At 34.8% G+C, this 13,324-nt stretch overlaps 1 protein-coding gene across 1 annotated transcript; it reads right to left on the bottom strand.

Moving 5' to 3' along the window:
* Positions 1 to 8,342: 8,342 nt before the first annotated feature.
* thoc3 (THO complex 3) lies at positions 8,343 to 12,022 on the bottom strand. The gene is made up of 7 exons (XM_058798044.1): positions 11,812 to 12,022; positions 10,826 to 10,982; positions 10,540 to 10,744; positions 10,302 to 10,463; positions 9,220 to 9,320; positions 8,927 to 9,135; positions 8,343 to 8,514 (listed from the first exon to the last, which is right to left on the bottom strand). The coding sequence occupies exons 1-6, from the start codon at positions 11,989 to 11,991 to the stop codon at positions 8,972 to 8,974; spliced, it is 969 nt and encodes a 322-aa protein (XP_058654027.1). The 5' UTR covers positions 11,992 to 12,022; the 3' UTR covers positions 8,343 to 8,514; positions 8,927 to 8,971.
* Positions 12,023 to 13,324: the final 1,302 nt, after the last annotated feature.

Here is a 13,324-nt window from a genome sequence, read left to right as displayed (position 1 = left end):
GGTAAAAGGGCTGACTGTGTTGGTGATTCTGTGATCTTTAAGATGCTATCGGACTGGAGATGTCCAGCAGTAGAAAACAAACCATTTATGGATACGGATTATTGGAATAGTTTAACCAAAAATTGAAATTTACTCACCGTGAGCCCATCTGAACAGATTTGGAGAAAACTTGCTCACCAATGGATCCTATGCAGTGAATGGGTGCCGTCAGAATGAGAGTCCAAACAGCTGATAAAAACATCACAATAATCCACGAGTAACATATTTGTAAAGGTGATTGATCTGTACATATTTCTCTCCTGATTCAGACTTTTTCATTGGAGAAATCAATATTTTGGGCAGAGGACACATATTTCAGCCAGAAGCAATGGTAAAATTCTTTGATGGTTTTTTGTTTACTTCAAAAACACAGCTTTTCACTTCACAAGATGTTAATTGTAGGACTCTCATTCTGACGGCACCCATTCACTGCAGAGGATCCATTGGTGAGCAAGAGATGCAATGCTACATTTCTCCAAATCTGTTCAGATGAAGAAACAAACTCATCTAGAACATGGATGGCCTGAGGGTGAAAACATTTTTAGCAAATTTGCATTTTTGGGTGAATTATGGCCAACATAATTAACGAATAAAAAATGAACTGACAATTTTGTGATGAATATGATAAATGCACAGCTCAAAGAGATTTCATTGATGAACACCAATGAGATTTCAGTTAACTAGCAACAGCTAAATTATATTGGGATGTTTTAATATATTCAATCAATATATAAAAGAGTAATGATGCTCCAAGCGAAAAAGTGTTTATATGATAAGGGCTATGTTTCACATTTCCACCACACCCTTCAGTTAACACTTGCATGCTTTAATTTATTTCAGGATTTATTTTATAGGGGGAAATGAGCAATTTGTTTTCATTCTTTGGGTGTGGATGCATGATACCATTAAAAATGGCTATTATTTACTTTAGCACTGTCCTTTCAATGAATGTGCATAAATGAGAAAGATTTTGGATGAATCTCTGCAAACATTCAATTAATTAAATACATTTGTTTATTGTGATTTGAACATCACGCTTCAACACTGTCAGCTGGGGAACTGTCAATCCGCAGGCTGTGACTGGTCTTTTTGTTTCAACATAAAAAAATCTGAATAATTTTGTATATATTAGGTGTATTGGATTTTAAAAATACCTACCAGTACATAAACATAACATATGCCATTCATACGGGCTTTTGACATGCATGTTTTCACATCATATCATTTATTAATCTGAGAATATTTGTTTATGTCATAATTTTGTGGCTGTACAGGATGGAATAATTAAAGCAGGGGTCTAAACTATTCAACTGAGCTAGTTTCTGTTGTCAGGGACCTTAATGAAGTTAATTTCAGTTTAAAGTAGTTTCTTAAACATATGTAAATCATTGGTACATATGATGTAGTATAACACTGATTTTTATCCTCTTGCATTGTGTTTGGGGCTTTGGTTTATAAAACAACTTTAGAATGTTATTTCTTTAAAAAGCAATTACAAACCATATGGAAATGTAACTTTAGTAGAATGATTTACTGTTTACTGCATCTCTGATCATTTCTCATGAACTCTGGATCAGAATAAACAACTACTCTGTCAAAATTAACCTTGTCGACCTTTCAGCTTTATCTGATCAGAAACTAGGTGAACATGTTCATAAAAAGTGCAGTGGCCAAAAACAAGAGTGTTGCACCGAGGCACAGATATTTTTGTGTTTCATCAAAAAGAAGTCCTCTATATTTTATGTTATGAGTATGCTGGTGCTGTAATTAGGCACGTTTTTGTAAGTTTGAGTGTGAAAAAAAAAAGTGTCGTTTGGCCACAGTTCATCCTGAAGCACAATACTGGATGCTCAGTGTTATTTATAGCTACAAAATTACACTTCTAAGCTGAATAGGCTTTCATGTTTCAAACTCATATAGTCGATGATTGCTGCCAGCATCAAGCAATACCATTTCTTTTCATTCCAAAATGTTTAGCAAGTTTGCATCTTTACTTGAAATATATTTGAAAAAAGACAAAAATTTACTCACTCTCAGCCCATCCAAGATGTAGATGAGTTTGTTTCTTCATGGGAACAGTTTTGGAGAAATGTAGCATTACATCACTTGCTCAGCAATTTATCCTCCGCAGTGAATGGGTGCCGTCAGAATGAGAGTCCAAACAGCTGATAAAAACATCACAATAAGCCACAAGTAATCCACACCACTCCAGTCCATCAGTTAACATCTCGTGAAGCGAAAACTGCGTGTTTGTAAGAAACAAATCCATCATTACTTCAAATTGTCTCTTCTGGCAAAAATATGAGTCCTTCATCTCTTATATTGGTTTCTCAAGTGGAAAATTCATCTTGTCTAAATCAAAGAAATACGCACAGATCAAACACCATTTACAAGGGATAACAGATTAAAACAGTGCTAAATAAATATGTCAGTGGATTTTGATGTGAGAGGACAAATAGGGGATAACTTTTTTCACTTGAGGAAGCGTTATTATGGATTATGAACTGTTGCCAGAAGCAATGGTTTAAAGTTAAAATGCTTTGTTTATGGTTTTGTTTCTTACAAACATGCAAGTTTGCTTCACAAGACGTAGATTGATGGACTGTGGATTATTGTGATGTTTTTATCAGTTGTTTGGACTCTCATTCTGATGGCACCCATTCACTGCAGAGGATCCATTGATGAGCAAGTGATGCTAAAGTTCTCCAGATCTGTTCTGATGAAGAAACAAACATGCATCTTCAATGGCCTGAGGGTGAGTACATTTTCAGCAAATTTTCATTTTTGGACAGCTTATTTCAGTTGCCTCTCCATATGTACATTAATTCATTTTCATTGCATAAATGTGTGTCTATCATATGTGAATACGATAAAGTTGAAAGGTTAAAAGGAAAAAAGTTTACTGAGAAGCATTCAGCCGTTTGAGGTTTTGATCCAGGGTTAAGAGTGTGGAGAATGTAGAAAATGATTTTCTTATTGCATGAAATGTAATACAACATCTGTCAAACCAAATCACTGTAAATCTGTTACATTAATGAACCTAAATGACCTAAAGTACCATTTTTTGAAATGGCAAATAAAAATGCTTTATAAAAAGGTTTAAATGTTTTTGTGAATTTAAATAAAGCGCTAACAAGACAGTCTGTCTAGCAATAAAAAAGGCGAGCGTTTTATATATAACGTCTCATATCTTTGCCTTAAAAACTCCCAGTTTGACAGTAAAGCTCCCACTGATTTCCTGAAATGTACATGTATTAGGCAAGGTTATGACTGAATTTCATGGGCAAAATGCTGACGTGGGACTTGCTCACCGAAACCCACTCACGTTTATATATATCATGCTCCTATGAGACTGTAAGGATCTAATGATGACAGGTTTTGTGTTTGTTATTTCATATGCTTGTCCTACTTCTCAAACTTTCTGAGTTGTTTCTCTCTTATACTCAAACATTTCAAAAATATACTGTACAGTGATCAGCTGTGGAAATGTAACTGTTCCATTTAAATATATATATATTTTAGACTGTTATGTCAGGTTTAAGAGCGGATATCCTTCCTAAGTAACTGCAGCAAACAGTTCCAAATCCATGCCTCTTGAAGAGGCAACTAACTAGTTAAAGTCGGCACATAAGAAACAGCCTGATTACAGTAAAAACAATAGTCCAATCTGAATATTTGAGCACAAATAGTGCAGGAAAGTGGCCAAGCATAAAATATTGCTCCTGCATGTGAATTGCAAATTTTATTCATTCAAAAGCTGTTGAAAAAAACAACGTTCTGAGAGGCTGGATTGTTGAACAGCAAAGGTTACTGTGGGCTGCTAATAAATTGCATGTCAGAAATATTTTGTTTCACATCAAGCCCCATAAATTACTGGAGCAAGAACTGAAAGACAAATTGGAAGAGTAACGAAAGCCAATAATATGGCTGGTGGAGAAACTAATCCATTAAGACCTGAGGGACCGAGAGAGTCTCATAAGGGACCTGGAAGCTCTATCTATTGAAATGGAAATTAGGAGAGATACGAAAATGTGTCACGTCATTTTAACAGAGAAAAGCAGAAAGCATTTCACTTCTGCCTCTTCATTTGTGTTTTTGTATGTTCTGCTGTGGTTTAACCTGCGGTGTTTTATTATGACATATGTAGGACAATTTGAACACAATTTAATTATTACATGAATTGAGAAAAATAGACAAATAATAGTAAAAAAAACTATTTTTAATATTGGTCGATAAAAGTGTACTTTCTATAGATGAGAAACATATTAAAACTATATCTTCAACACTGCACACACTCACATTAGCAGCAGCCCTGCTAAAACGCTGTGAATTTAAGCTCTTTTAAGACAGATTCATTCTCCCTCAGTCATTTATTTTTATCACTGGTGGCTGTTCATATACCAGTTCAGATTAGACTTCTATTCTTAATATATGTCTGTTCATTTAAATGCAAAAACCCTCATCATCTGATTTTATAACCATAATAAAATTATGACTCATTCTTATACAATACATTATGCAAATGTTAAACAATTTTAGAACTAGTACAACATCCAAAATTGAAACATTCTAACAAAATTATGCAGAATACTGGATGCAAAGCAGATAAAATACAGCACATGGATGAAAACATAAGAGTCAAACATCTTTAGTCACATAAAAGTGTCATTTAAAAAGTCACAGTCGTATAAAAATGATTTGGAGAATGAGCGTTCAAACTGTTGATGAAAACATCACAATAATCCATAAGTAATCCACACCACTCCAGTTCTTGCACATGAGGCCATTGTAACCCGTTCTGGTCAGCAGAGCCGTATCTTGCAGATCCGCAGTATAACGCAGTGCAAACTCAGAGCTTCCTCCTGAGAAACGCTTCTGATCCCACAAAAATCCAAAGGTATTACCCGCCTGGCGAAGATTTACTGACTTTACCTTAAGAGGAGGGAAAACAGTAAGAATGTGAGTGTCCTGTATGAAGGAGGATGCCATGGCTTAATGTAGGATTTATTGTGTCATACAGAACCATTTAGAATGTGCTTGGAAGAAAGCATTAGATATTGATTATGGCTCCGGCATCTCAATGAAGCGGACTGCGAATGAGTCCTTTGAGTGACTTTGTCTTGGACTTTGTCTTCTGTGTCTAAACAAAGGTTTAATGACTTTCTAAAATCATTAAACAAAATCATGTTGTAGGCTATTTGGAATGCTTAAGCATAAAAGATGATCAGTTGTTGTTTTGGTCAAAATTAAACTGAAGCCTTAAAAACTCACATTAAATATGACTTCAGTTGCAAAAGTCATCTGAGATTTTTCTTGAATTTAATTATTTTAAATGAGACTTTATCAGACTCCTGTGTGTTTAGATTTAGTAATTTCACTTTAATGGCAAAGAAAAGGTTATTAGTCAGTTACCGGATGTCTAATTTTTAAGAATGTCCAATTATATTTTCATTTGAAAGAAAAATCTTTGACGGTTTTTACACCTGTAATCTCCAGAATATGGTTTCCTTTAGAACTACTGCCATAACGATCAGGGCCAGATTAGGCATAAATCCGTGGGGGTGGATTTATTCAAATAAAACTGCAAGAGAACCAAAACCCCAAAATATGCTGACCAATAAATATAAGCATAACAATGACAAAGCATTTCCACGTTTTCCCCACGAAATTACGTTTTGTTATCGACGGAAATCACGCCCTTTCTCCCTCTTTCTCTCCCATACAAACGCTCAGATAGTACAGACCCACACGCGCACAGAAACTGTTGTCAGCTCTGCAGCGTGAATTTATCAATGAAATAATATTTTCGCAGCAGAAAAGCTGCACGTGGAGGCGATTAAGCTGTTTCTGAAGCAGCTAAACTTTCGTTATTAGTAGAGACTCGGCTGCCGAACACATTCAGGAGAGACCCACACACGACTTTTCCCCCTCAAAACAATAAATTCAGATGTCTGAACAGATTTGAATTTCTTATTGATTTAAGCAAATTGCGTGTTTTGGCACGTGTGTCAATGAGTAAGTGCAATTGTCTAAAATTTGCACAATAACTAAATGCACAACTGAAGAAGAGCTAGCCTACTTCTCAAACTCTTCACAATTTATAAAGCTCTTTCATCGTGTGAGCCATCACTTGCAAAATGATCCGTTCAATTAGCTATCAAAATCTATCAGACAAGCGTGTAAAGTCCATAAATATCAGACCCAGTACAGTACATGTATCTGTAGAAATGTAGCCTATGCAATAAGAAGATGTGTAGGAATGTGTTGATTACAGTGTTGATTTTCCCCAATACAGGCCTGCTGTTGAAATATGTATCTAAAATGCTCAGTGAGATACACAGAAAAAAACTGACATTCTAGTATAGAAAGCAGTCTATCAAAAGAAAAAGTAAAAAACAAAAATGCATATAACAATTATTAAGTGTAATTGCATATAATCAAATGAAATTTGCATGTTGCACAAAAAGAAATTAAATGAAATTTGCATATAACAAATATTTCCAAAACATTTTGAACAGTGTGGCTCACACAATGACAAAAATGCTTTTATTTTGGTGGCATTGGCCAAAGTCACTTGGCCAGAATAGGTTCTGAAGCATGAATTAAATGGTCTGGGAGAGTTACTACCTTTTGCAGACATGCAATGGCTTCTGATGTTTCAGCAAACAGTTTTGACCGTTGCACTTACAGTTTAAAGACTGTTGAGACTGCTTCAAAAAATGTGCCAAAGCAATTGAGAAAAACTGTAATCTCTACTCTGCATATCCGTTATTAGCTCTAAAATGACGTTTTGTAATTAGCAGCGGGAGGCTTGACATAAATTAGTCCTCCACACAAAAGCATTTTAAGGATCAAAACCTGACAGTCTTGAAATAAAACCTGCACAATGTCTTGAGGTGTGGTAAGCGGAATAATTATGGTCTCTTGAATAAAAAAAAAAGATTAATTTATTTTATTACTTAATTTTAATTAATTTATTCTGCCGGTGTCACAATAAAACCCTAGCGTTTTATATTATGTATTAGTTTATGAAGCTGTTAATGGAAAAGGTTGCATTTAATTTGGACTGTAAAACAGAAACAAATCCTAGCGGGTTCAGACAGACTTTTATACATAGAAATAAGGAACAGCTGCAAGATTAACAGTAATAAATGGATTTAAATCCCCAACCATAAACAAGAGGATGACAATAATGGTGATGAGCCAAAGCCTGGAAGCTGGACATCACAAGGGAAATGGGCTCTGCTTAAGGAAATGTAATTAAGCAGCAATCGAAGGACGCCTGCAGCAGCGTGTCATATGTAGGAAGTGGCAAAGTGAGACATCCTGGAGCCTGCTGGGGTGAATCAGCAGAGAAGGGTGAGGACAGCTGCCACCAGCCAGACTACAGGCTCCTGAAGTGGGCACGGAGGACGTGCGTGCTGAGCGAGTCTGTCACAACGGAGAAAGATTAATGATGGGCTGAACCTAATCTCACTTATCAGCTATTCCCTGCTGACTGGAGACTGCTCCAAATCTACAGACTACCGCTGTTTGCTCCACCTCTGGTGACCCTCCACCACACCACCGTCCCACAGAAATCACCGCACCGGCATTTAGGAAGAGCCAAAGAACAGACAAGTTCTTAATAGAGACACACATCTATTCACACTTTTTCCTAACAACTCCTTGTCTGGTATATGAAATGAAATCATATTTAAATTGCCATCATGATGTGGCACAGATAATAATGTATTCTGATAAATCTGTATGTATAAGCCTCTGTCAAGTGTAGGATGTTCTTCTAATAAATCCCAAACGATAGGCAATAGTTTATATACCGTATTTTTCTTTTACTACATGCTATTTTTCATGACCTGTTACATAAATAAATAGACTTGCAAAGGTCCAGGCCAACATAAAAAATAAAAATAAATTTAACCCTTTGCAACTATATGAACCAACTAAACAAAGTTTTGTCCCTATTCTATTTCAGTTTTTTCTTCTCACATGCAGTGATGTTAACTATAAAAAAAAATATTTATATTGAAATATAAATCAATTTTTAATAATAAATAGACAAAAATCTTAAAATAAGAAATGTTGCCTTGGCAACTAAATAAAATAAGTACTAAAGTAAAAATATAAAAAACACAAATGTTTAATGCACGCAACAAAAGTACTAAAACATAATTCAAAATATGTATAAATACTATAATAGTTGATAAATAATACCAAAATAACACTGCTCACATAAAAATATGGTGCTTTGTATTTCCTTGTAAAAAAAGAAAATTAAAAAAAGCACAACTTGTCATATGGCTTTTAGGTCAATCATACTTTATGAAACACTTTATTTAAAAAATACAGCACATAAAGTTTATTTCTATTAAAAAAAAAAAAAAGCAAACATACAAAACTGCCCATATTATACATTGCAATGCCTTGCCTCGTTTCCTCTGAGCTTGTGATGCCCTCTGCTGGTCACGTCTGAAACTGGAGATACAAGACTTGCATTTGCACAAAGGATTGTTAAAATGAAACAAATCCAATACATTTTTCTTTTTTACAAATTGGCAGTGGTCAATTATGGGAAACAACAACAACATGCTCTGCAAGTCAAATGATTTTCAAGTCATCTACACAGATATGATAACACCGCTCAGATTAGACATCCGTCCACGTCACCAGGCCAATTTTTGGAAAAAGATGAACATAATTCTTATGTTCTGTAGAGGAGCTGCTGGCAGTAGTTATTTACGCTTGTAATCGATACCTTGATCACTCAGGATCTCAAGTAATATGAGAGCCGAACATCAAAATATCTTTGAACTATTTACAGCATTTACTTCACAATAAGTAGAAATCTAATACAAAGCAATAATATCAAGTGAAGCAACCATTAAACCTCAAATAATGCAGAATACGCCTGAACACATGAAGACTCTGGTCCTCAGGAGTCATTGGGAAGTCCGAAGAGCTTGACGGTGCCTGCCTCTCGGTTGCTGTCGTATTTGCCCTCTTTATCGTCGCAGGCGTACGCCAGCAGTGGTCTCTTCGGATGCCACGCTACAGTGAAGGTTGGAGACTCGCACTGAATCTCCCAGAGCTTCTCACCTAATAACACACAACGACAAACGTCAGTCAGACAGAAAACACAACTCAAGCTTTCGTGATCATTTCAAAAATCAGTCTGCTCACCTGTTTCTACTTCAGCAATGTCAATGAAATGATCCTCAGAAGCTGACGCCAGCATTTTCCCATCGTGACTGAAACTAAGTGTCCGCACAGGCCAGTCTAGTCTGTGGGATTCAGAAACATTATGATAATATCATTATATGTAATGTAACATGAAAATAAGGCAAATGTGCAACGAATTACAATCAATGAACTTTCATCTTTCAGGAATTGAAAGTGACCAAAAAAATTTAAATCACTTATTACACAATTTACATACAGGTTACATACATTTTTTTCCGTTTCCGTTACAATGAATGTAACAATTAAAAGAACAATGTGTAATATTGTTAAATATTATTAATTTTTTGAATTAGCTTGTATGTTTATATTTCAGATTATGTTATACACTTGCACCATTTTTATTATTATTTTATATTTATGTTTAGTTTTAATTTATTTCTCAGTTTTAGTAATTCTACTACCAGTAACCTAAACTTAATTTTAGTTAGCTGCCAAGGCAACATTTCTAATTTGTTGTTCCCATCTAAACTGTATTTTTTATTTCAGACTGATTTCGGTTTTAATTGTTTAGCTAATAACAACACTGCATCAACTGACCTAGAAAATAAATTATGAAAATACATCAAAATTATGACATATGGCAAAATTATTAGAACATCTACAAATAGTAAAAAAAAAAGGTTAAAGTAGTAAAAATGGGGGGGGGGGACTTTTTTTTTTTTTTCAAAAGGTCCATTTTAAAAGGGTTTATGACATAAAAAGTAAAAACTATGGGATAAATTCAAGTTAATTTGGATTATTTCAGAAGTCAAAACCATAGTTTCGACTATATATCTCATAATTATGACAAAAATCCATCTTTATTTCAAAAACTTATTTCATAAAGTCTTCATGACATAAATATGTAAACTTACGAGAAGTCAAAATTATGTCAAAAAGCCATGATTATAAAACAAAATTCTTTATTTTAAAATGTCTATGACATAAAACGTAAAAGCTATGAGATGGAAAGTCAAAGTGACACACCAAATCATAATTGAGAGATAGAGAATCAAATTCTGACAAAGTCCTGATGAACTGACCTGGAGAAGCAGCGCACACAGACCAGCTCCTCCACATCCCACAGACTGACCAGCGCATCTGCACTTCCTGTGGCAAAATACTTGCCTGTGGGATCGAATTTAATGCAGATGCAGTTGGACGGATGAGCATTAATTGACTGTATGAGCTTTAGCTCAGGATAACTGAAACAAAGACATAAACATGACAATCGATTTCATGAAATCACCAACAGCCTCTTACAACTACAACCGAACATACCTTAATATATTAATACAGCCGTTTCCATTTGTCAGGAAGAACATGTCATTGTCATTATTCCAGGAGATCTCATTGACCTCAAACTTGAACTGCTCCTCGGCACGGGGACGGTGCGTCTTGGCATCGATGAAAGTCACAACATCATCCTTGTTGCCGACAGCAATAGTCTGACCATCAGGACTCCAACATATGTTGATATTCTCTCCTAAAAGTTGTCAGAGAAAATCCCACATATGAATAAACCTCGTTAGATCAACAGATATGACGGATAGGTTCAGTGCTTCACCTTTGGTGCTGACCGTGGCCATGCATTTGGTGGTCCGTACGTCCCAGATGCGGATGGTCTTGTCTCCTGATGCAGTGACGAACAGATCAGGGTTGGTGGGATGCCAGCACAGCTGATCCACACTGTCTCCATGCCCTCGGTAGTTGTTTTCCTTCACCTGATACGTGAAATACAGGTTCAAAAATGAGCAAGATCACATGTAATAAAGGCTAATGAGCACATATAACCTAAACCCTATCTTAAGTTTTGTAGTTCAGTTACTATGGTTTTACTTACAGTGGAGGCCAAAATTATTAGAAAACTAGTATTTTCACCAAAAAAAAAGGTTTTAAGTCAGTTATTTCTATCTTTTGCTGTAGTGTGTCAGTAGGAAATATCAGTTTACATTTCCAAACATTCATTTTGCCATTAATTGTAATAATCCAGTGAGGTTTTTGTGCTCCACACAGAGATCTGATCATCATCAGTCTGTCTGGAGTGACATGAAGAAACAGAACAAACTGAGACAGACTCAATCCAGAAGAACTGTGTCTCGGAGACGTTGTTCAGACAAAAACCTCACTGGATTATTACATTTAATGGCAAAATGAATGTTTGGAAATGTAAACTGATATTTCCTACTGACACACTACAGCAAAAGATAGAAATAACTGACTTAACACCATCTTTTAGCTGCTGAAAATACTAGTGTTCTGATAATTTTGACCACTACACTCTCTCTGTGTGTGTGTGTGTGTGTGTGTGTGTGTGTGTGTGTGTGTGTGTGTGTGTGTGTGTGTGTGTGTGTACGAAACAACTCCAAGACTTTTAAAGCTCCTTGGAGACCTAAAATTATTAGTTTTGTTGTTACCGTGGACTTTGTTTATATTAAATAAAGCAAGAATGAACTGTCGAAATGCCATTTTAATATATAAATAACAATAATCACCATATATGAATAATTCAGTGTATATTGCAGATGATGGAGATGATAAACCAAACCTCACCAGTCGGTCTTTTTCCAGGACGAACACGCTGGCGGTTTTATCAAACGATCCGGACGCCAATCGTTTTCCATCGCAGCTCCAGGCCACCGAATGCACTTTAGCACTGTGTGCCGGGAACTCTCTGCTTTTATTGTTATTCCTGAAGACCTCCTGCATCTCCTGATAGTACGAAGACGCCATGCTTGCTGCTCCTTCGCCGTGTTTTTAAACTGCATCCTCACCTGTAAATTACTGTCCGCCACCTAGTGTACGGGAGTGACATGACATGCGGAATAAAATGTACAAAACCTGAATGATAGATTATGGGAGCACATTTTCTGCCACATATGGAAAATAAAACATGTTTTGATAAAACGTAATTATGAGATAAAATTCATATTTGACATAAATTGTCGAAATTATGAGATAGAAAAAGTCACATTTATGACAAAAATGTAAAAATTCTAAGATATAAATTCAAAATTATGACAAGATACCATAGCATAATTATGAGAGAAAAAGTCCAAATTAAGTCAAGGCACCTTTATTTATATAGCCTAGCGCTTTTAACAATACAGATTGTGTCAAATTCAAGTTTATTTTTATGCCGCTTTTCACAATGCAAATCGTTGCAAAGCAGCTTTACAGAAAATTCAAGTTTCTACATTATATTTAGTTGTAGCATCTCAAGTTGATGTCCATATGGCAGACATTTACGGTAAAAATCAAGCAGTTAGTTAATGTCATGTAATTAACACTATTAACAGCAATGATTATATGTTGCGATCAAACTTATAGCAAAAAAAAGCAGCTTTACAGTATCAAAAAGGAAAATAGCGTGTCGGTAATGCAAAAAGAGTAATAGTAATAGTAAATTAAGCTAATTTAGGACATAAAAAGTAAAAATTCTAAGATATGAAGTCAAAATTACGACACATTTTCGAAATTATGATACCATATCATAATTATTAGATAAAAACTCAAAATTGCAACATAAAAAGTAAAAATTCTGAGACATAAAACCAAAATTGACATAAAAAGTCATAATTATGACATTGTCGAAATTATGAGATACATAGCAAAATTATGAAATAAAAAGTATAATTTATTTACTTTACTTTTCTTTATAGTTCGAATTTTTTGTTAAATTATGGCATAGTAAGTCACAATTATGGCGTAAATTGCTGATATTATGAGATACTATATACATATATAACATAATTATTATGACATGACAAATATTCTGAGATATGAAGTCAAACTAATAACGAAAAAGTCAAAATTATGAGATAGCTACTATATGAAAAATTACGACAAACTAGCCTACACGAAATTCCGACATAAAAATGAATATTCTGTTAGTCAAAATGATAACAAAAAGGGTCAACATTATGAAATAAAAAGTCAAAATTATGACGTACTAATTTATAAGTATGATAAAATGCCATAAAAAGTCAATTATGACAAAATAAAAAAGTCCTAATTTTGTTTTATTCTGTTTGCTATTGGCAATGGTTTCTACTTGCTGTTTTTT

This window comes from Onychostoma macrolepis, chromosome 14, assembly GCF_012432095.1.
Source record: "Onychostoma macrolepis isolate SWU-2019 chromosome 14, ASM1243209v1, whole genome shotgun sequence".
Classification (NCBI taxonomy): domain Eukaryota; kingdom Metazoa; phylum Chordata; class Actinopteri; order Cypriniformes; family Cyprinidae; genus Onychostoma; species Onychostoma macrolepis.
The sequence above is the reverse complement of the archived record's forward strand: the minus strand, read 5'-3'. Positions and strand labels throughout refer to the sequence as shown.